Genomic DNA, 24,867 nt, shown 5'->3' with positions numbered 1-24,867 from the left:
CCAAGAGTCTAGAGTCTGTGTCTTAAAAGGAAGACTCTATAGACCTCAAAATGACTATAAATGCATTAAAAGGAAGAAGAGTTAACAACTAGTAGGGGTTTGAAGGTTGACAACATGATTTTACTTAGTGGGGAAGGTAAAAGAATGACATTTAGTTTATGGGTGAAGAAATAAAAAGGTTGGGATTTTCCCCCTAGAATTCACATACACTCACATACATACACTGTGTGCAACTGTGCAGGAAACACACACCACCCTTTTGGCCACCAAACCCAAGAAATAGTTTTGATACACTTGCAAAACCTTTTTGCTTCCCTGAATTCCATAAAGCCCTCCTAGCCAGATAACTTTTTCAGCATTCTTTGTCACTGTCCCTCTTTAGTTTTCCATCCCTGACTGCCCCTTAAAAACTTTCTGTAGGCAGCAAACCCAGGACAATTTAGCTAAGAAAAGGTCTGAAGTTCAGCATTTGCCTTCCACAGCAAGCACTGAAGTGACTTGTGTTCAAATGCTACTCAAGACAGACATTTGAACAGGTACCAAAATCTCTGGGAGTTCACACTTGAAGTGTGTGTTACAGCACAGTTCAAGTGAAGCTTTTGAAAAGTTCCAGCATAAATATGAATTTTTGGAGAAGATCATCTTTCTGCTGCTTGTTTTTCCACCTTCCACTCCAAAATTAATCTTGTTTTGCATTGTTGCTGCTACTGATTTCATACAGAATCTGTCGTCATCCCAGAAACACAGAACACTTTTCACTCCATGAGAAGTGTGGGGTAAATGCTTCCGGGACTGAGATGGTTACAATTGGAAGAGTGAAGGCACTAAATGCTTTGTGGCATGAGAAGGGACAGGATATCCACACATGTTGAACAGAACAGATGTTTTAAACAAGAAAACATTCCATTTACCATTTTCAACATGGGCAAGTCTGTGCATGAGAGGCAGCCACACAAGGCACTGAGGAGGTGGGTCAGCCATCAACGTGTCTAAAAACATGTTTAGCATGATCTTTTTCTGCAAAGGAAAGAGAAAGAGAACTTAATTATAGGAGAAATTTCTGTTTTATATACCAAAAACTACTTCAGCGTTAAAAATCTCTGACTCAACTTCTATCTATCAAGAATGCTTCATAGGCTAGAAGGTGATAAAAATCTTTGCTCAAGGAGTTTCAATCTATATTAAGCAAACAGGTGTTAATATAGATATGAAGTAATCACAAAAACAGATGACAAACAGAGGAATAGAAAACTGCAGCATAGGGAGCACTAGTCAGTCAGGACTGGGTCCTGTGTTGCAGTTAAAGGTTCCTGTTTTGAAGAATACAACAAATGACCTAATAGCAGCCTTCCAGTAGCTGAAGGGAGCCTACAAGAAGGCTGTAGAGGAACTGTTTACAAAGGCCTGTAGTGACAGTATGAGGAGCAATGGTTTGAAATTAAAGAAGAGTATATTTAGACTGGATGTTAGGAACAAGTTCTTTACCACGTGGGTAGTGGAACACTGAAGGAGGTTGCCCAGGGAGGTAGTTGAGGCCCCATCCCTGGAGATTTTCAAGGTCAAGGCTCTGAGCAACCTGATCTAATTGAGGATATCCCTGCTGACTGCAGCGGGGGGGTTGGACTAACGACCTTTGGAGGTCCCTTCCAAACCTTCTATGAAATGTGAGTAGAAGTTACTAACATATAATTAACATTAACTCACATCAACAACGTAGAAAACAGTAATTCAGACATACACAGGCAATTCTAAAAGAAGTAGCTGCACAAAAGAGTAATTACAATTAACAGTCCTAGAGGATCCCTGCAGTAAATATTTTTAAAGGCAAAATAAGGAATAAAAGAGGCAAAGGGAGAAGTAGGTTATGACTGAAAACAACTAAACACACAAAAATAAATTGGAATTAAATCATTAGGAGAAGGAAGTCAGGCATGTTAAGAGTAGTATTTCCTAAGGTTTCAAATTCAAATGAGCAAGAAAAAAATATTTTCTGCAAACACAAACAGAAAGATAATTTGTAAGAAAACAAGCTAAGATTATGGATATAAAGAAAGACTACATTGTCTTTTGCATACAGTAAGCTAGATGCTGAAGATTCTCCCCAGAGGCAGAAGAACAGCTGGTCAGGTGGCTTTTTTTCTCACCTTAGCATATGGCAGCATTATTCCAAAAAGCCTCTGCAACAGGGAGAGCAGACAGAGCCAGAGGGAAAGCCAGGCTGGTTTTCTAGGAGCTGTGAAATTAATAGCAGCTTCCACTTGCAATTATCATGCCAAAAAAAAATTAGATTTTTTTTTCATGGGGGTTGTTTTCTTTTGTTGGCTTTTATTAATTAAAGAGGTTTATAAAATATGTACATCTTATAGCTCTGCAGCTAATTGCCTTGGAGACATCATATGGAATTAGCATTGTCTATTCCAGTTACCATTAAGGAAAACTCCAACAAATATTTAATTTTACTTCTTCCAATGTTTATAAGGTCTCTCTGTTCCAGACCCATCTTTCTTTAAGCATTAGAAGGATGCAGAGTAAAAACTGGAGTTCTCAGCACAGGAAAGACATGGACCTACTGGAATGGGTCCAGAGGAGGCCACAGAAATGATCTGCGGGCTGAACCCTTATTGCTATGAGGACAGGTTAATAGTTGAGATTGTTCAGCATGGAGAAGAGAAGGCTCCCAAGAGACCTTCTGGTGCCCTTTCAGTACTCAAAGGGGCCCACTGGAAAGCTGGAAATAGACTTCTTAGCAGGGCCTGTTGGGACAGGACAAGGTAGGGATGGTTTTACACTAAAAGGAGAGATTCAGATGGAAAGAGATTCACCACTGAGGGTGATGAGACACGGGCCCAGGCTTCCCAGACAAGTGGTAGATCTCCCATCCCTGGAACCATTCCAGGTCAGGCTGGATGGGGCTTTGACCAACCTGAATCAGTGAAAGATGTCCCTGTCCCTGGCAAGGGTGTTGAACTAGGTGATCTTTAAGGTCCCTTCCAACCCAAACCCCTCTATGATCAGACAGTGATATATGATACACGCAATGGCAGAAGAAACGAGACCTGTGAGGAAAGTTTCTTTCTGCTACCGACAAGGCTGTTCCTCAAAGGAAAAAGCCAGGTTCCCGTCAAGGAGTGAGAACCTTACGTAAGTCGTCAAAGCCGGTGTGCGGAGTGATGCAATTCCCATGGCGGTCACAAGAGGGCGGTAGGTACACAAGCGCTGGGCTTTATTTTCACCCATTCCTGTGGGATATTTTGCAACCAGTTGGCCGAAAGGAATCACACAGCAGCATCACTGCTGCTTTTTGTGTGTCTGGACATCGACATTCAGGGTAATGGCTGAGCTGACAGAAAAGCAAACAGCCCTCTCCTTCTATGAATGTGCCAGAGAAAAAGCCTAGATAAAGCCTGTTCTTGGAGCTGCTCTAAGACTCAACTATGGAGCAATCACAAAAACATCAGTCAGTTACCACGTGGAGATGTAACAACAATCAAATAATCTGCCAGCAGGTTCCAAACTCCAAGAACATAAACTGAAAATTAGGAAATGGCACAGCTCACTAGTGATTGTTCCTCTAAATGCTTAGCAGTATCTAAAGGGTAAGAGGATGGGGCCAAACTCTTTTCAGTGTACCCAGCAACAGGACAAGGGGCAACAGGCACAAACGGGAACCCAGGAGTTTCCATCTGAACAGGAAGAAAAACTTCTTTCCTGTGAAGGTCCTGAAGCCCTGGAACATGTGGAGTTTCCTTCTCTGCAGTGATTCCAAACCCCCCTGGGCATGATCCTGGACAACATGCTGTGGATGACTCTGCTTTAGCAGGGAAATTGGATGCCCAGAGCTTCCTTCCACCTCCCACCAAGCTGTATTCTGAGAAATACTCCCCAGAACACATTTCTGCATAAACACTCTCTGTCATCATTTGCTTCCTTGCTATCAGTTCACCGTAAGACAGAAATGTGCTATGCTTCCTGTTTTAGAAAAGAAATAGGTGGTGAGGCCACATCTGGAATACTGTGTCCAATTCTGGGCCACTCAGTTCAAGAAGGACAGGGAACTGATTAAAAGAGTCCAGCACAGAGCCTCAAAGATGCTGAAGTGAGTGGAACATCCCTCTTATGAGGACAGACTGAGGGAGCGGGAGCTCTTTAGCTTGGAGAAGAGACTGAGGGGTGACCTCACTAATGTTTATAAAATGTGAAAGGGTGAGTGGCAGGAGGACAGCATCAGGCTCTTCTGAGTGATGTCCAATGACAGGACAAGGGGCAATGGGTGCAAGCTGGAGCATAGGAGGTTCCATGTGAACATAAGGGAAAACTTTTTCACTGTGAGGGTGACAGAGCATAGGAATAGGCTGCCAGAGAGGTTGTGAAGTCTCCTTCTCTGGAGACATTCTAAACCCACCTGGACGTGTTCCTGTGTGACCTACTCTAGGTCATCCTGCTCTGGCAGGAGGGTTGGACTAGATGACCTTTCAACCCCTAACATTCTGTGAATCTGTGATCCTTGCTCTTATGATGGGGACAGAAGTGTCCCTTCAAGAAGGGGGAACAAACTAAAACATGAAAAATTCTTTAATTGCCTAAAAACTAGACATACTAATTTAAACCATTCAGACTGCCTTAGAACTGCTTCAGTTATATAGTTACACACTGTCAACCCCCTCCTTTTAAACCCCAGACAAACTACAAGCAGCCTAGACTTTAGGAGCAAGCACTGCCTTAGACTTTAGGAGCAAGCACTGCCTTAACAAGCTCTGCCCAAATCCTGTGTTGTGAGCTCTTACTTGTTGTGGGAAGCAGGTCCGTACGGAATGCTCTGTGTATCCAAAAGAAGGCCCCTCAAAAACAGCTGTTGGGAGTTTCAGAACTTCCTTCAAAAACTGATCAAACTTTGTAAATATCATTAGTCCATTTGAATCGGATATTTGAGAGAAAATATCTGTAAGAAAACAGAAGAAAACCTACAGTAAACAGATGTTTACTAAAAAGTAACTCATTTAAACCCTAAGAAATTTCTACTTATCACTTACTATAAAGATACAAGTTATACAGGAACATCTTTGAACATGCTCTGGTATCTTTCTTCCATCCCACCTCACCCAGTTTTCAGGAAAGATTCTGCCACTGCATTAACTGCAACAATGAGAAAGCAGGAGCTAGAAAGTATTATAGAAGTTACAGAACATCACATCTTGAAGGTTACACCTTCAAAATAAAACAACATCAAACCCTCTGAGAAGGCTTCCTAGAAATAAACAAAGCTGTAAAAATCACAACATTGAATCTGGCAGAAGTTCTGGAAGGAAAAAATAGTTTACACTAAGAGTGGTGAGAGCCTGGCCCAGGTTGCCCAGGGAACAGGTAGATGCCCCATCCCCAGCAACATTCCAGGTTAGGCTGGTCAGGGATTAGAGCAACCTGCTCTAGTTGAAGATACCCCTGCTGACTGCAGAGGGGTTAGATTAGGTAACCTTTAAAGGTCTCTTCTCACCCAAACCTTTCTGTGACTTGATGATTCTGATGCATGTTAAAGTCATGTTGAATTTATACACCACAACATTAGAAGAGAAACCCTCAGAAGTAGAGCAGTCAGGAACTGGGGTGCAATGACCTCCACCTTTGAGTCTAAGACACACAAGTAGATTGGGAAGGCAAAATCTGATCTCATTTTATACAAGAGATGGTGCACACGCTGAAGGAACTTCTGTCCTTAAACAAGAAGAATGTTTGTCATGGGGATGCTTTGTAATCAGTTCTGCAGGGCTAAAATCTCTCTGAAACCAAAAAGAGGATGGAGCAAGATATTCAGCAGTCCTGTGTATACACAGAAGGAAGTGAGGGTGCTCCCACAGGTGGCAAGGGGTTGGTATTTTCACTCCCATGGCATGCTCCTAGCTATGGGCATGTGGATGGAAGGGGTCTCCTGAGCCTCCTCCTCTGGAGTTCCTCTGTCCTCTTACCACAGAGCTCAATTCCAGACACTCTGCTCCAGCCATTCCACGTGACCAATGCAAGATACCAGATCTCATAGCTCAGGACAGGTACACATAGAGAAGATGTGGAAATAGCATTTTAAGAAAATTATGTCATCTAAAATGGTATGACTCAATGATCTAATGGTTGGACTCAATGATGCAAATATTAGGACAGGTGCACAGAGATAAAGCAGAACTGTCCTGGGATTGAGAAGTCTCTTTAGAAAAGACAAATCCCTCAAAGAGGAAAACTGGGTCCCTGAGATAACTTGCAGAGTCAGATTCTTCTGCAAAGGAAAATTTCTCTAATATTAGTAACACCTAAACATTTTCCAAGATGTGACAGATACCAGAATTCTTCACTGAACAGCCACTGAATCATCCGTGAGGTTACTCAAGACGCTGTCAGTAATGAAACATCAAACAGGATTATGTTGACAGAAACTAAGCTTGAATTTAGTGATCAAAACTAGGTCCATTAAAAAAAAAATACTGTTTCAGAAAGGCTTCTTTTGGGTAAACCAGAGAAATTATTGCAATCCTCTCCTGAATGAAAGAGCTGATGAAGAAGCCTGCAATATCCACGTTAAGGGTGATAAGGCTGTCTGGAATTTGTATCATTGGCTACAGAAGAAGATGACAACAGAAGCAGAGAAGCAGAGAAGCTTGAAGCACAAGTCTGGAGCCCTTGTGAAATAATTTATAGAGTCACAGAATGGTTTGGGATGGAAAGGACTTTACAGATTATCTAGTTTCAGCCTCCTTGCCCCCCTAATCTGAGAAGACACATTTGGAATAATGAGGGGGGAAAAAACGAAAGAGAGAGACAGAGGGTGGAAGAAATTGTGTCTTTTAGAAAACTAAGCCAAACGGAAAAATTACACTGAAAATTGCACGTGAAGGAAAAATCAGGATCAAAACCCAAACAAATGAAACTGTGAAAACAACTAAAACTAATTAAAGAGCAAAAAATCCAGAATCCTAATCAACTGTAGATGAGAATCAGTCTAGAACTGGCACATGAACAAAAGCTGAAGGTCTAGTAAAATATCAGTCAAGGAGTATCATGACTGGAACATGACAGCTCTTGTAGGGTCCTGCCCTGGGGAAGAATAACACCCTGCTCCAGGACAGGTTAGGGGTTGACCTGCTGGAAAGCAGCTCTGTGGAGAAGGACTTGGGAGTGCTGGGGGACAAGAAGTTCCCTATCAGCCATCAATGCACTCTCATTGCAGAGAAGGCCAGCAGTCACCTGGGTGGTATTCAGAAGAATAATGAGCAGCAGGTTGAGGGAAGTTCTTCTCCCTCACTACTGTGCTCTATGGAGACCACATCTGGAGTCATGGATCCAGTTCTGGACTTCCCACTTCAAGAGAGACAGGGAACTACTGGAGAGAGTCTAGAAGAGGCTATGAAGATGGTAAGGGGACAACAGCATCTCTCTGATGAAAGGATGAGACTGGGGCTGTTTGGCCTAGAGAAGACAAGACTAAGAGGTTATTTTTTTAATGCTGATCCATATCTAAAGGGCAAGGCACAGACTCCTCAGTGGCCTACAGAGGTTGTAGAGTCTCCTCTGGAGAGATTCCAAACCCTCCTGGACAAAATCCTGGGCAACCTGCTGTGGGTGACCCTGCTTTAGCAGAGGGCTTTGACCAGACAATCTACAAAGGTCTCTTCCCATTTCCACCATGCTGGGATTCTGGGATTCTGTGATTCTGTATTTAAAAATGGACAGTACTCTTCTGGGTATATGCAGTCTATTAACCTGAACTGAACAGTATGCAAGCTTTAAATGATTTTGAAGAGAAAGTAATTAAAGCTGTGAAAATGAAGATGAGAAAATGGAACAGGCTGTATGAAGGGGAAAAAAAAAAGCCCACTAACCTACATCTTGCACTCATAAAAATGTGCCCTTACAATGAAAGTAATGATGAACTCAGCAGGGGCCTCACACATGGGAAATTAGCAGTGAAATTGGGGAAGATAAAGATTAGTAGGATATCATTACACAGTCACCTGCCCTTTGAAAGGGTGTTAAATTACCCTCAAAGACGAAACCTCAAGTGAAACAGAGGCTGACAGTGCCAATTCTCAAGAGCTCACCTCAGGGTCAGAGCAGGCTTGTGCTAGCAGCTCCCTGGTGACAAGGAATTAATAGTTTAGCTCTCATATACAATTGCAGTTCAGTGTTGCTACACTATAAACAATCAGGTTTTTTTAAAGCAGAGAGAACGGAAAAAAAGGGAACGTGAAAAACTACTGCTCAGACTCAATGATCAATGACAGAAGCACCTCTGTACAGGAAAATGTTAGGTTATGGTTGGACTTGATGACCTTAAAGTCTTTTCCAACCTGGTGATTCTATCTTAAAGGTCTTTCCCAAACGGAACTATTCTACATGGGTTTTAGCCATTACAAAACAAAGCATCAACATCTTCACAGTTGTTGCTCTCATCTGAGCAATAACAACTTCCTTAGTTCACCCTTCTGTGCATTAGGATCACACTCTTCCAGCATGCACCATTTGACAAATTACACTGAGTTTCATCTACCATTTTATTTCATGGTTACCCAGACTTGTCTGCATCAGCCAGAACATTTTTTTTCCTCCTCCTTTAATGGACTCCTGTGGTTTTATAGGGCATCCTTTCACAGAAGCCATTTCCCCCAACAATAAAATCTCATTTATCCACATGTCAGCTAGTTCTGTTCTTTTTTGTTAGCAGCTTTCCCAGAATGTGGGAAGCCTACAGCTCCTCACATCTCCCCTCCCAAACGTCACATGGCGTTTTATTCTTCCCATTCTTTGTCCCTTAGGAAGTTTTCAGACAGACAAGTAACCAACAGTTAATAGTTTAGTTATTTTATTACTTATCTGAGCTCTGGTGGTATTTGGAAACTTAGTTTAAGAACACAACACAACACACTTCTCTGCCCTCAGAAGCTTCACAAAACCCTGATTTTCCCAGTTTTTCTCCCATATTTCACAGAAAGTCCTCCTATGACCTTGTCTGGGAAGTCAACAGCCTCATTCTGTCCTGGTTTAGAGAAAGCTTTTCCCTTCTGCACAGATTTCCTGAACTCCTAAAAGCTCAACTCCAAACTAGCCAAAATCCACTTTTCTTGGACAATTTTGCTAATCATGCACCAAGACTCTGCCTCTGTGTTTAATCTCACACACGGTGCTGTGAGCATTCTAGAGGTTAATATAAGGTGGTTCAAATCTTCAACTTCAAATCACATATTCATAATAATATAACATCTCCAACTGAGCAGAGACCACAAGAAGCACATAAGGGGCCAGAGAAGTATGAGGAAGTGACAGAGGAGCATTCACACCAGATGGTGCACGTGAACAAAGTGCCGCAGCCACACAAAGCAGTGGGAAACCAGCATGGATCTTTTTCTTTCTCATTTGACTTGTAAGATATTAGACCTGACAGGACAACAAAAAACCCCTCACCAAACCCAAGGTTTACATAGGTGTAACAGTTAACACCCTGTCGTAAGAACTAGTTCAAAAAGATCAAATGTGGGAAAGTCAGTGTGAGCGACATATTGAGAGGGCAAGGAGAAGGATTTAAAAAATTCTGTGTTAAAATTCAAAAGTCCAGAAGTGCTAAAGCAGAGCCTGTTGTGACAGGACAAGGGGTGATGGTTTTAAACTATAAGAGGGGAGATTCACACCAGATAGAAGGAAGAGTATTTTTTTATACTGAGGGTGGTATAACACTGGCCCAGGGTGCCCAAAGAGGTGGCAGATGCCCCATCCCTGGCAACATTCCAGGTCAGGTTGGACAGGGCTTTGAACAGAGGACACTAGTTGAAGATGTCCCTGCTAACTGCAGGGGTGCTGGACTAGATTAATCTTCCCACCCAAACTATTCTGTGATTCTGTGATACCACTGATTCTCTACAGTCACAGCAGAAGGTTCATGGAAGCAAAAACCAAAACTAAGTAAGATTGATGAAAAAGACAATTAACAAATAATTTAAAAATAAGAGACTAATTACAGAATGAGAAGCTGGAGGGCGTGCCTCAAATGAAGCAGAGTCATGGAATGGTTTGGGTTGGAAGGGGCCTTAAAGATCATCTAGTTCAAATCCCCCTGCCATTAGCAGAGACACCTTTCACTAGACCAGGCTGCTCAAGGCCTCATCCAACCTGGCCTCAAACTTCCAGGAAGGCAGCATCCATGACCTTCCTGGGCAGCCTGTTGCAGCATCTCACCATCCTCACTGTAAGGAATTTCTTCCTAATATCCAGTCTTTCAGCTTCAATCCATTCCCTCTCATCCTATCACTACAAGCCCTGGTAAAAAGTCTCTCCCCAGCTTTCTTGCAGGCCCTCATCAGGTACTAGAAGGCCACTGGAAGTTCTCCCTAGAGCCTTCTCTTCTCCAGGCTGAAGAGCCCCAACTCTTGCAGCCTGTCCCCATAGGAGGTACACTAGCTCTCAGATCATCTTCGTGGCCCTACTCTGAACCTGCTCCAACAGTTTGAAGTCCTTCTTTTGTTGGGGGACCCAGATCTGGATGACTGCAGGCAGCGTCTCACCAGAGCAGATTAGAAGAGCAGAGTCACCTCCCTCATCCTGCTGGTCACACTTCCTTTTGATTCAGTCCAGGATATGGCTGGCCTTCTGGACTACAAGTGCACATTGCCAGCTCATGTTGAGTTTATCATGAACTAACATCCTTAAGTCCCTCTCCTCAAAACTGCTCTCAAGCCTTTCTCTGCCCAGCCTTTATTTGTGCTTGGGCATTGTCCCAACCCAGATGCAGGACCTTGGATTTGGCCTTGTTGAACTTCAGGTTGGCATGGGCCCAGCTCTCAAGCCTGTCCAGGTTCCTCTGGATGGCATCCCTTTCTTTCAGTGTGACAAGTGGGCCACAGTTTGGTGTTACCTGCAAACTTGCTGAGGGTGCACTCAGTGACACTGTCCATGTTGCTGACAGATGTTAAACAGCACTGGTGCCAGTACCAACCCCTGAGAGATGCCACTTGTCACTGGTCTCCATTTGGACACCGAGCCACTGACCACAACTCTTTGAGTGAAGTCATCCAGCCCAATTCCGTATGCAGCAAGTGGGCCCTCCTCAACATCCTCAGGCTAGGGAAGATGGCAACAAGTTGACACTACTACCAGCAAAATCACACTTAAAGTTTTACATCTGAAGAAGCACCCAAGTATTTAGAAATAAACAGATTGTGAAGTCTTCTCAGTGACAAATCAGTGTGGTTTATGGACAGCAGATGGCTTGGGTCACAAAAACATGAACAGAGCAAGCTCTGTTTCAGTACAAAGATGGCTGAGCAAGTAAAAAAGTCAGCTTTCACAACTTAACACAATAAAACCTGTGGCCAGGGAGGGAAGGTAAGTGCTTCATAAGGTGAAAGTACTTACATCTCAGTTTGTCCAGGATTTTACCACCACACATGGTTGCTAACATAGCTTTCACTGAAAACACCGTCAGCTTCCCATGGCCCTCGCTGTGGAAAAAAATTACAGGGTAAGTAATTGCTACTCAGAATGAGAAATAACAAAACCACTTGAGGCCCAGGAAGGAAATGCACAGATGCCTTCCATTAACTACTCAAATCTGCCAAAACTATTTTATGTAACATTAAACCAGTGATAACTCCAGCAGCATTTCTGATATATTGGAAGAGTTAACAAGTTTCTCAGCACACATCAAATTTTCTTGCAGAATTATGACAAATGCACAGATAAAGAGACTACATTTGCCTTTTCATCCCATCACTGTAATGTGTTAATTAAATCTTTCCATTGAACCCCATTTGTTCACTGTAAAAAAAAAAAAACAAACAAAACCCCCTCATTTTTATCTCTGCTACCCTTTGTTAGGCACTATAAATTCTTACTCCTTGATTTAAGCTCTGATGTTCAAATATACATTTCATTCTGCAAATAGTACAGTGATTGATAGCTAAAGGAGAAGCTGTTTGATGCCCTTAATATCTCACATAGAACAGGAGTGATATGAACAATCTTTTCTTCCAATTTAAGTTAATAAAGCTGCTGTGCTATCAGAACAGATGGCACACTGGGGAATTATTTTCAAGGGAAAATTAATTTGTCTCTATGGGAAGTATGAAGAGAGCCTTTCAGCATGGTATGAGATGTAGAAACTGCTACATGTGTTATTCCTGTTACCAGAAGGACAGATAAGGATGAAATTATGAGGGAAGTAAAGTCACCAGGAATGCAGAAGGCAGCTGGCTGGGATAAAGCACAGCACAGCTGATGTCAGTCAGTTTCTCCAGCTCAGTGCTGGGCAGAAGGCTCACACACCCTACCCTCTCTGCCTCTTGAATTCCTCTGTTGGTGATGAAGAAGTCAGGGAACCTCTGATATGTGATAAGACAGTCACAGTGTGGTCACCTCAGTGTAAACCCACCCTTACTGACAACCTGGTTGAATGGTTTAGGGAAAAAAAAAAAAATGTGTGTAAAAGTGGGTAAAAGCTGTTGGAATTCTGAGCAATTTATTGCCAGACAGAAGCATGCCACATCATTAACCTTAACTATAAACAGCAGACTCCACCAAGAAAGTTGAATCACATATAAATAATTAAAATAAGTTCAAGTAACTAATTAAATGTATTGGACACATAATCTGAACTATCATCATAGCAACTACAATGGTGGAGAAAATACTTTAAGTGTTGTAAGAGCTCTAGAAAAACTCTCGAATGCTTCTCAGTGGAAAGAAGATGTGCAAGTGGAAACAAGATGTCCCAACATCCCTACAAGATGGACCCTCATACTCTTGCCTATGAGTTCAGCAAGAGTTGTTTTGGACTCCAGAAGAAAAATTTTCACCATGAGAACAGCTAGTCATTGGAATCGTCTCCCAAGATTCCCCTTCTTTGGACAGTTTAAGACTCAGCTTGACAGGCATCTTATTTCAACTACACTATCACCTAGAAAGATTGGACCAGATGATCCTTGGGGTTTCTTCCAACCTGGCATTCTGTGATGTAACATTTGCACTTGGAAAGTGTTAAGAGCAGAATCACTCAAAGTAAACATTGGCTCATGTTATTGAAGCAGTAACAAGGTCTAACATCAATGACAGTCAAGCAGTCCAGTGGAGTTATCAGGAAGTAACTAAATAATCTGTTTTCCCTTTCACATACTCAGAATGAATACACAAATATTATCTTCTGTCAACAACTCCACAGTGAGGTAAAGGCTCTTAACCTGAGAATATCTGAAACATAATCTGCTATTTCTCTAACACAGAACCAAATGTTCCCTCTACAGAAGAGAGACAACCTCTCCTAGAGCTACAGCTTCAGGAAGATCTTTGAAGAGGAATGGCAATCCAAAGGCCATCACTTTACCTGTGAATCTCTGTTTGAAGAAGCTAAACAAAGGGAGAAAATGAAACACATTAGATATTTACTTCAAGTTATATAAAGGCTGTGAAAAGATTTCAGCTCTCCCATTTTCTGTCTTTTCTCTTAAACAGTTTTCTCAAAGGAATAAGTGTGGAAAAAAATAAATAAGATTTGACCATATCTCAAAATGCTTGCCTCAAAAATTCATGGCCTGCAAGACTTGACCTTCCATCTAACCAAATCTTTCTAGCAGATTCTTAAATTACAGCCTCAGTCACCCTCCCTCTTTTCTTTTCAATAGACAATTTTCTCCCAAAAGAGTTCAGCTTTAATTTCTAGGAAACAAAACAAAACAAAAACAAACAAGTAACTAAAGCCATCAATGCCTCCTCAGAGGACACACCCTTGCAAAGCTATCTTATGGTGCCTTCAGATATCAGGACTGCTTCTGCAGACCTTCTGTTTATTAATCAAGAGAAAGCCCCAAACTCTTCCTCCTGCAATCTGGCAGAGGTGTAGTTTTAAACATCTTCCCTAAATGTATTTCTGTCCCACTGCTAGTCAGCCTACTGAATTCCCCATGAAACAGAAAAGGGACAGAACCTTCAACATGATTTTGTAAATCCTGGCACCACCAGGAGCTCTCAGGACTTGAAAGAGAACTGGGGGACTTGTCTTGCATCCAGAAGTCTCAGCCTCTACCTTTTCCAAACCAGGCAGTCTGCAGCAGATGCCCACAGCAGTGATGTCCATGTCAGTCTGCCCACTAATCCTGACTCAGGCTCCCAGCTGGCTCACATTCCATCCCCAGGCAGAGCTCCGTGCACTCCAGCCACTCTCTCACAGAAAAGGCAACTTGCCCTCCTGGTCTGTCCCTCTTAAAGAGCCCATTGCAGCACTCCAGTTGTGTCAGTTCTCCCACCACGTCCTCTCTAGAGGAATCAGACCTGATTTTCCCCCATGCTGCACACAATAGTATCTCAGAGAGACACCTGATCAGGTTGACTGCCCAGCAAAGGCACAAGAACCTTCTGCACAATGTTGATCTGAAGGCATTTTCTTATGTCTATGCATCTGCTTTGAGTCCCTTCCAGCTCTGCTCTGCTGGTTACAAGGTTCCTCCTAATGGCATCACTCCATGCTGCTCACCAACTCACTTTCTTGTTTGCTGGTGTCCTGGGTTGAGCTACAACAGAATTCTGTTCAGTGATTTGACTTCTCAGCTGAGTCTCTTCTCAGTGACTGCACTTTCCGATGTCACCAGCATGTTTTTGCAGACAGTGTCTGCTTCTAGGAGTGATAATGTTGATGTTTAGAGTTACTTCCAAGGACTGGGGTGCTCCTGATTGTACTTGCCTCTATGGAACCCAAGGTCACTGCTAAATCTTGTGTGCCATGTCCATAGAATTATAAAGATTGGGGGGCAGTAAGAGGTGACACCTGAAGGGAGAAATAGACAGGACAGGTGACCCTAAATTGACCAACAAAGGATTTCATTACATGGACATCATTTTCAGCATAAGGTTGAGGGACCACAAGGGTCAAGCCTCTTCTTCAACAGCCAGTGTCTGAGAAGGACTCCATCTATTCTGCCTTTGATCCTGACCTGTGTGCTCCTGAATCCAGTTCCAGAATCCAGTTACTGTCTTCTGCTGAGTCCAGCCTGGAACTTCCCCAGTGCCTGCCCACAGCATCAGTGGTAATGGTGACATCATTTCCATCAGGGGGCTGAGTTCAATATTGGTTGGTATCCATTTGTATCTATTTCATTTTAGTGTTATTACCTTCAGAGCTGATTTAGTTTTCTTTTCCAAACTATAAGTATCTCTCCCTTATTCCATTTCTCTTCCCTTTGGGAAGAGAGAGGAGTATCATAGAGAGCAACTGTCACCCATCTGGAGGCCAGCCCAGTCCTAACCCTTGACAGTTAGTCATCCTCTCCCTCCCTCTTATTACACACTACTTTATTGCCAGCATACAGTGTGGTTTGATAATTTAAATTAAAAAGGAAAAAAAAATAGTTGGAGCAAGAGTTGTAAAAAAAGAAGTTGGAGCAACTAAACCCACCGTGAAATAAAATGTGGTATCTAGGAACGATGAAATCAAAACCTGACTGCTCTGAAACAGCCAGACACAGTCAGGGGATGAGCCTGGGCTGCCAGAAATGAGTTAAGGACTTTGGAAAGTCGTGAGAGGATACTGGGATAAACAGACCAGGAACAAACTGTCACAAAGCTTTGTGGGAGAAAGAAACAGAGAACAGCACAGCTCCTCCTTACAGCTCAGCACGGATGCAGCAGGAGCCATCATTTCTACACCACTGTGAACAGTGTTGTTACGTGGGTCCCAGTGAAGTGTTCACTGTGCTCTAAGATAAGCTCTAACTGAAATATTTCCTTGGGGAAGGTGCTGGTAAAAAACTTTGATTCCTGTCCCTGCTTGGTGGAATGCTGATGACTTTGTGGTGTTATCACTAGCTACCTTCCTATGTTCGTTTCAGCAACCACACTGCTGCCCTGATGATACAATTCCAGATTTGTCATTCTTTTTAAAGCATAAATCATAAAGCAGTTTGGGTTGGAAGGGACCTTAAAGGTCATCTAGTTTCAATTCTCCTGCCAGGGTCATGGACACCTCCTGTTAGACCACACTCCTCCAGGCCCCATCCAACCTGACCTTGAACGCTTCCAGGGTTGGAGCCTCCACAGATTCTCTGGGCAACCTGTTCCAGTGCCTCATCACCCTCATGGGGAAGAATTTATTTCTAGTGTCTAATATAAATCTAGTTTCTTGCAGTCTGAAGCCATTATCCCTTGTTCTGTCACTATATACCTTTGCAAAAAGCCTCTCTCCAGCTATCCTGTAGGCCTCCTTTAGGTGTTGGAAGGCTGTTAATAAGGTCTCCCTGGAACCATGTCTTCTCCAGAATGAACAACACCAATTCTCTCAGCCTGTCTTCGCGGGGGAGGTGCTCCAGCCCTCTGATCATTTTTGTGGCCCTACTCTGGGCCCCCTCTAACAGTTCCATGCCCTTCTTGTATTGGGGACTCCAGAGCTGGACACAGCACTGCAGGTAGGGTCTCACCAGAGCAGAGGGGCAGAATCCCCTCCCTAACTTGCTGGCCACACTACCCAGGAGATGGTTGGCTTCTGTGCTGTGAGCACACTTTGTCAGCTCCTGTCCAGCTTTTCACCCACCAGCACCCTGAGTCCTTCTCCGAAGGGCTGCTCTTTAACCATCCTCTGCTCAGCCTGGATTTGTGCTCTGGTGCTGTCTGCCGCACCGATGAACTCCTGGAGAGGGAGCCTCAGCCCTACCTTTCCTTTTTACTCTTGGTTCTCTCACTGCTCCACACAGCACAGCATCCCAGCTTCTCTTTTGATCCCAGATGTCAGGCAGCTGAAAGGAAGCTGTCGCCTGCTGCTTGGGTCCCTCAAGAGGCACAGCTTGCAGAGCTGGGGGCACAAAAACCTATCTCTGACTAAAGCCTCAAACTTTTGAGCCAGCTCCCCAAAACACAACCATTTCTATTTTTAAATTTTACTTTTAGTGTGATCTGTCTCAGAATAACTGAACCCATCAGCTAACCTTCACAACTTGTCTCACAACTAGACCAAATCACAACTAAACAGCAAATACACATTTGATTCTTTTGTCACAGCTGTCTTCCTGCTCTGAGCTTTGGGTTGTTTGAATCCGCCCTTGGAGAGACAAGAATTGTTCTGAAGTCTTGGACTGTTGGGGGCTTCTTTTCTGGTGATGATAAGATTAAAAAGGATCAAAGTCTGGACATTACAAACAGAGCAACTATTTGGTATATTCTTTGTTGCAGTTGCCCTGGGTAAAAGTCACCTTGTGACAGTATTCAGGCCACAAGCAGTTCTCTACTGCTATGAGAGGTCAAAAGCAAAAGCAAGATAAGACTGAAATAAAAGCTGACTTGAAAAAGAGAAGAGAAAAAGTAAGAAGTGCTAAACCACAGTGAAAGATTTGCAGTTGCTACTCAGAGAACCCTCAGAGACACATCTACTTAAGAAGATCAGCAAACCAAACCCTGAAGAAAGAGTCTGCAAAAGAAACTCATAACAGTGAGCAAAAGGAAATGCCTGGACAGTCTCCTGAACGAGTAAACAAGCTTCTTCCAGTCTAGAAATGAGAATTAGCCTTTATGGGGTCACAGCATGTTAGAATGGGATAGAAGTAGCATTATAAAATGGTCTTGTGGATCAGGAGTTAGTGAAACACTTTCACTTTTTCACCACACTGCCATACCACCAAGAGGTTAACATTACATTCTATCACAGCCTGTAGAGCACTATTTCACTTCATCTTCAGGTCAGACACACAGCATACAACAGCCTGCCACTTACAGAGGGCACTAACTCGTCTTTCTTAAGAAAGCAGGTTTCAAGACAAAGCACTGCTACTGTGGCAATGTAAAACTCTGCAGGCACTACCACAATACTCAATACAGCTGTGTGTCTGTGCCACACAATTTCATGAACTTCAGAAACAGCATGCGGACAGTTTGCCAGACTCATGCAGTTGGTTGGCTGCATTCAGCTAACTAAAAAAGAAAATTAGTTTAAGAGGAGTTACTAGCCTGTCATATGCTGCTATCATGAAGTTGAGGAGGAGGCTGATGGATTGTTCTACACTGATTTGGTGAGTAGAAGGAAGGCGTTTGTTTAGCTGGTAGTAGATGGATGAAATGATTGTTTCTAGTCGAGACACGTTGATCTCTGTGTTATGATCCAAAGTGTTAAGGCCATTATCTCGGAAGGCTTCAATCATATTCCAGATATCAACAAGATGAACTAAAAATAAAGGAAAAAAAATTAACTTCTATTCTGTAACGCATGCAAGCTTACTTTTATGGTACTGTTTCTGGTTACTATGTTAGCTTTCATTCTGGAATGAACAGTTACTTATTTATACTCGTGGGGAGAGACAGCCTCTTGATATTTATACTCATAGCTCGTGTCAGATAGTTTAAAGTAACAGAGCAGTGTCCAGACATCTTGAGTGCCTTTTATTCCACCCTTTGACCTCTGGGTGCTCTGAGAGAACAACTTCCCAAAGGAGAAAAGTGATCTTCCATCATCATGCAGGGCATTCGAGTAGGTATCTCCATCTGAAAGAGACATCGGCCATATTCTACATCCACTATCATCTGCTTAAAATAACTTTGAACATCTTCATGTTGACTAGTACTTGAGCACTGAGGGAGGAACTTGATGTTCCAGTTAAACTAGAACTATTTCCAGTTGATCCAGTTGCCAAGTCCAGAAAACTACACCTTGTAAACATAGGTCCACAACTCCAAAGTGTTCCTCTAAATTATCCTGCTGTATCTTAGCACATATCTAAGTGTTAACAGTGTAGAGAAAAAGGTTTTCAAATCCACACTGAGTATCTGCAGAACCACATTAAATAGCATTTTTAAATGTTCCAAAGCTTGGAATGTAGGTATGAGAGTGGGAGAAGACATTTAAGGATCAAAGGAAATCCACCACTCCAAACTGAATGTGATCCAACAGTTACAAAGGACAGACTAACTTCACACCTTTCATTATCTTAACTTATAAAACAAGGCTCTGAAATAAGAATGATCTTTAACATTTCATAGAATCAGAGAATCTTTTGGGTGGGAAGGGACCTTTAAGGGTCCTCTAGACCAACTCACCCTGCAATCAGCCAGGACATCTTTGACTAGAGCAGGTTGCTCAGAGCCTCATCTAACCACACCTGGAATGGTTCCAGGGATGAGGCATTTACCGCCTCTCTGGACAAGCTGGGCCAGTGTCCCACCACCCTCAGTGTAAACAATGTCTTTCTTCTCCCTAGCCTGAATCTCCCCTCTTTTAGCTTAAAACTATCACCCCTTGTCTTGTCACAAAAGGCACTGCCAAAAAACAGTCTGTCCCCAGCATTCTGATAGGTGCCTTTAAGCACTAAAGGCCAAAATAAGGCCTTCCCAGAGCCTTTTCTTTTCCAGGCTGAACAAGCCCAACTCTCTCAGCCTGTCCTTAGCCCTCAGATCTCTTCTGTGGCCCTTCTTACACAAAACTCATCTTATGGTTTCTCAACTAAAAACCACACAGTGATAAAAGCCATGCTGCCTCTTGACACCAAGCATCAGCCCCTGGATCACCCTGTGTCCAGACAAAGATGATGAATGCACAGTCATCTATACACACGTGCAGCAGACAGCTGGGCCCAAAGTGTGCCATGTAGTATCCTCAGCATTTCTTAATACCTCTCTATAGATTCACAGAGGTTTTTGATTCAAAAGCAGGAATTACAGAGCAGGACTAACACTATTCCACAGGGACAAAAAAGTTGGAAGCCATCCATCAAATAAAAGGCACTGGGGGCTATCAGAACAGCCCTGAGACACAAACGGCCCTGGGACAGCTGTGCTGAAGTGGCACATGGACCCTAGAGGTTTTCTCAGCTGGTATCCTGCCCTCTTTCACACCAGACACACACCAATTTCACTTCACTGGAATCTTCCTGCATGCATCAGTCTGTTCCACTTTTTGCCACATCCAGTTCAAGGCTGGTAGCAGAACGCAGAGTAGGATCATCTATTCACCCTTGAATTGATCCTTGGTTTAGTATCCAAGGTCAAAGGACCACAGAGGAGAATGAGAAAACTTACACCGACTAGTATGGTATAAACATACAGAATTCTTTAGGTTGCTATATTTCTTCTATGCCACTGTGATCAGATCCAGCCACTTGCACACTGGGGACTGTATCTGCATCACCAGACTCAACAGCTGTGCCTTGCTATGGGGTGGTTGTGGTACACCATGATGGAACAGGAACTCAAATAGCTTGAGATTGCTCACATCCAGCAGTCAAGGCAACTGAAACACACCAAGCTGGCCCAGATGTTTTAAAGTTTCAAAACACTAAGGTATAAAACTGAAGATATGAAAGCACACTGGACAAAGACTGCTGCCTCTTCTTAATTATTATCTTTAATCTCTGGTTCGTTTAAGTAACAACTACCACTGTCTGACAAAATGTTGCTTACTCTGGCTATACTTCAAATTCACAGTGGGTAGGACATTTGAAACAGTCATGCAGGAGAATTTTGGAAGACAAAGAATAATTGTAACTTACGATTACATCTTTTCTGTACAAACCGCAGCTTGCAGGCTGTTCGGTACGTTGAAAGTCTGATGACATCAAAATTCTGTGCTCCTATGAATATAGAAAAGGTGCTGTTTTTCTTTCCTCTGCAACACTCAGAGAGAATCACTTCAAAAATGGTATCAGTGTTTCCTCACAGACATCACCTTTGTCATAGAAACATGATGAAGATTTTCATTATCTCACAGCAAAATGATTTTCAGCAGTGTGTTATAAATTGACCTAAGTTTGAGACTGGCATGAGCTACTCTGATGGCCAAGAAGGCCAACAGCATCCTGGCTTGGATCAGCAATAGTGTGGCCAGCAGGACTAGGTCAGGGTTTGTCCCCCCCTGTAATGGGCACTGGTGAGGCCACACCTCAAATCCTGGGTTCAGTTTTGAGTCCCTCACTCCAAGAAGGACACTGAGGTGCTAGAGAGTGTCCAGAGAAGGGCAGTGAAGATGGTGAAGGGTCTAGAACACAAGGCTTATGAGGAGCAGCTGCAAGAACTGGGGCTGTTGAACCTGGAGAAAAGGAGGCTATGGGGAGACCTTCTCACTCTACAGCTCTCTGAAAGGAGGTTGGAGTGAGGTGAGGGTCAGTCTCTTCTCACAGGTAACAAGCAACAGGACAAGAGGAAACAGCCTCAAGTTGTGCCAGGGGATGTTTAGGTTGGACAGGAGGAACAATTTCTTCCCCAACAGGGTTGTCAAGGCCTAAAACAGGCTGCCCAGGGCAGTGGTTGTCTCCATCCCTGGAGGGGTTTAAAAGCCATGTAGATGTGGTGCTGAGGAACGTGGTTTAGTGATGACCTGGCAGTGCTGCATTAACAGTTGGACTTGTGATCTTAAAGGTCTTTTCCAGCCTAAAAGATTCTATGATTATCTTCAAAAGAAGCAAGAATTAAGTGGTGAGTGGGTAAGGAAGAGGAGTGTGCTGGTGCTAGAAGATGTAAGCAAAAAGAGACAAAGAAAAGGGATAGTTGGTGCTCCTACCACCACCAGCACTGCAGCTGCATCAGGAGCATGCTTTTGGTCTCCCAGATAGATCCAAATCAGGTAAGAAGCAGAAGAAAACACATAGAAGAAAAAAAAAATGTTCTCTTCACCAGCAATCTCCCACTGTAAGCTGTGTCAGTGTCACACCTTCCAACACTGCCACATCATGGGAGATTTCTATCACTGATCAGTACCACACCTCCCAGCTCCAGCAATTTCTCTGAAGGTTACAAACTCGAGCCATTGCAGGATATTGTGCTAACCCTCTGCCTGAGTTAACAGACCTGGGTACCTCCTACACCACTCAAATGAGATGGCAACTGATGTGGTGATGATAAATGACACTGGCTTAAATTCCAGTATGGATCATTCTGATTTGGAAGCAGGCAAAAAGTCAAGCCTTGAAGATCCCATTAGAAACCCAAATGCCAGTGTTAGCAACTACATCCTATAGTCAACACAGTTCTAAGGTGCAGTCTAAACAGTCCAGATGCATGGTGGAAATGGCATGGCTCCTGCACCTCTTGTACACTCAGGAGAGTGCACAAAAGCAGGATCTGCTGCAGCCTTTCACACCTCTCTCAAAAGCCATAGCCTAGATGAGTAGAGAACTGAGAAACGTGGATAACTGTGACTTAAGAGAATCCAGACTTCTAAGATACCTCAAAACAAAAGCAACAAACCAAAGCCACATCCTCCTGTAGGTCTCCAATTGCTGTATCAGTGTCTCACCACTCACAGAGTAAAAAATTTCTTCCTTCCATCTACTCAAAATCCCCCCTCTTTGAGTTTAAAACCATCACCCCCTATCCTATCAAAACAGGTCTTGCTAAAAAGTCTGTTCCCATATTTCTTTTCTTTGCAAATTTAATTACTGAAAGGCTGCAAGACGGTCTCCCTGGAGCCTTTTCTTCTCCAGGCTGAGCAACCCCAACTCTCTCAACCTGTCCTCACAGCAGAAAGGTTCCTGAGGCTGCATCATTGTTGCATCCCTCTCCAGCCCATGTCTCTCCTGTGCTGAGGACCCCAGAGCTGGGCACAGCACTGCAGGTGGGGTCTGGATAAAGCAGAGCAGAGGGGCAGAATCACCTCTCTTCACCTCCTGGAGCACTGCTTTGGATACAGGTCAGGAGACAGTTGGCTTCTAGGCTGTGAGCACACACTGCCAACTCATGTCCAGTTTTTCACCCACAAGCAGCCCCAAGTCCTTCTTCAGAGGGCTGCTCTTCATCACTTCATTCTCTAACCTGGACTGGTACCAGGGGCTGCCCTGACTCAGGTACAGGACCTTGAACTTGACCTTGTTGAAACTCAGGAGGTTCTCATGGACCCACTTCTTGAACGTGTCTAGGTCTCTCTGAATGCCATCCTGTCCCTCAGATGTGCAAGCTCTTCCACTCAGCTTGGTGTACTCGTCTTGAAAGTAATGCACACTGATTATTTCTCTTTGTCATGACAAACCCAACATGCACATCCTTAGGTGTCATGTCCAGTGTGGGTGAATGTCAAAGTCCACTCTCGTCTCACCTGAGCACTTTGTATGTTGACCAAGAGCAAATGGTCACTGACAGTATTGATTTTACACATTGCACATCTACTTGAGTATGAAGCTCACCTAGAAGGGAAAACATTTCTGTGTTCACTTTGTGATGAAACAGTCCACCACAGCACAGGTGAAGCTTGGAGACCTTAAACTTCTCATAGCAACATGCCAAAGAGCCTTACAAAGAAAGGCAGCTCAGAATGTCTACACACCAGCACCGTCACTGACAAACAGCAAGAACCACAGCTGAGGAAAAAAAAAAGACACCTTGTATAGAGATAATCAGAAAAATTCTGAGCATTTTTAACAATTTGGCCCAAACTCAAAACTAGCAAGGCCATTTCTGTACTAACTGATCACAGGATGATTACAACACTTGAAAGTGGTGAGGCAGATGTCATACTCTGATGCACTTCATCAAAGCATTTCTAGGAGAAGTCCTATCATAATTTTAAAAGGTTCTAATGAGATTTCATCCAGGATATCACACACAGTTCAGTCACCTTTGCCTAAGTAAAACTGAACAGAGGCCTCGGAAGAGCACAAGATGAGGTATAGAGCACAGGAGTTAGCTTGTGCCATAAATTGAACAAGCCAAGGAAGGACATGACTATAAATTCAAGCTGGGAAAGTGGGGAGAAACACTCTCCAAGATCAGTCTCACACAGGAAGAAGCAGACATAGATTAGCCAGGAATTAAACTGTTCCTGAAATTATAAGATGCTCATCATCACACTAAGAATACTACTCTGGAATTCCCCCAAGAAAATAGCACAGATACACTATTGTTTTAAGCCAGACCTTCATCAACCTGTAACCAGAATTATAGGATGTCCTTGCCTAATCTAGAGTGTCAAAGAATCATAGAATGGTTTGAGTGGGAAGGGACCTTTAAGGGTTATCTAATCCAACCCTCCTGCAGCCAGCAGGAACATTTGCAACTATACCAGGTAGCTCAGAGTCCCATCCAACCTGACCTGGACTAGTTCTAGGAATGGGGTATCTACATCTCTGGGCAAGTTGGGCCAGTGTCTCACCACCCTCAACATGAAACATTCCTCCTTCTGTCTAACCTAAATCTCCTTCTGTGAGTTTAAAACCATCACTCCTTGTCCTGTCACAACAGGCCATGCTATAAAGTCTTTCCCTCCCTTTCTTATAAGTCCCTTTTAAGTACAAAACCCAATCTCCCAAACCCCTTAAATTGTTTCTCTTCTGGATCACACCAGAATTACAGTGCAGTTCTGTAGCTGGCTGGGTTTTTTAAAGTTAAAAGGTGATCTGTCTGTTGTCATTATTTATTTTAATAGCTGCCCACATACTTCAGGCATTTCCACATACAAGGCATAAATTTTCCTTAAAAAAGGAGCTTCAAAAAAACCTAGAAATGAAGGGCCTTTTAGGCACCCACCTCTGACCAGAACCCAGGACACTTTTCACTAGATGAGGCAATGGTCTTGTGGAAACAAGATGTAAAACTATCACAGTGAAGCTCTGTCTAAAGAATAAGTGACATTACGTCATGCAATGTCTTACTTACTCATTTCCATGAACAGCTGTCTCTTCTCTGCCATTGTCCTCCTCCTCTTCCCACTCTCCTCAATCATTCTGAAGACAAAAAAGGCAAACACTGTTGGTGCTAGAATTTCTGTTAGAAGAGCAACTTACTGTGAAGAACATGATTTTATCCCTCAACTAAAAGTTTGTGTTTAGCAAATGAAAAAAACCAGTGGAAAGACAGACACCTCTTTGTAACAATCCTGCTTTACAGCAGAGACAGACTTTCATAGAATCATAGAATTGTTTCAGTTGGAAAAGGCCTCTAAGATCATCA

General features: G+C 43.2%; 1 protein-coding gene across 6 annotated transcripts in view; it reads right to left on the bottom strand.

The window, feature by feature from the left end:
- Nucleotides 1-24,640, bottom strand: part of DTNB (dystrobrevin beta) — a 151,753-nt gene extending 127,113 nt beyond the window's left edge. For 5 of the 6 annotated variants that reach the window (XM_054383428.1, XM_054383429.1, XM_054383430.1 and 2 more), the window contains exons 1-6: nt 24,574-24,640; nt 20,481-20,561; nt 17,950-18,163; nt 11,386-11,471; nt 4,785-4,939; nt 912-1,017 (exon numbers count right to left, since the gene is read on the bottom strand). In XM_054383428.1, the coding sequence (XP_054239403.1) occupies nt 912-1,017; nt 4,785-4,939; nt 11,386-11,471; nt 17,950-18,163; nt 20,481-20,561; nt 24,574-24,640 (709 nt within the window). The remainder of the gene's footprint in view (nt 1-911; nt 1,018-4,784; nt 4,940-11,385; nt 11,472-17,949; nt 18,164-20,480; nt 20,562-24,573) is intronic. The other variant, XM_054383433.1, reaches the window with a different exon arrangement.
- Nucleotides 24,641-24,867: the final 227 nt, after the last annotated feature.

This window comes from Indicator indicator, chromosome 9 (assembly GCF_027791375.1).
Source record: "Indicator indicator isolate 239-I01 chromosome 9, UM_Iind_1.1, whole genome shotgun sequence".
Classification (NCBI taxonomy): domain Eukaryota; kingdom Metazoa; phylum Chordata; class Aves; order Piciformes; family Indicatoridae; genus Indicator; species Indicator indicator.
Note: the sequence above shows the minus strand (reverse complement) of the source record. Positions and strands in the feature narration are given on the sequence as shown.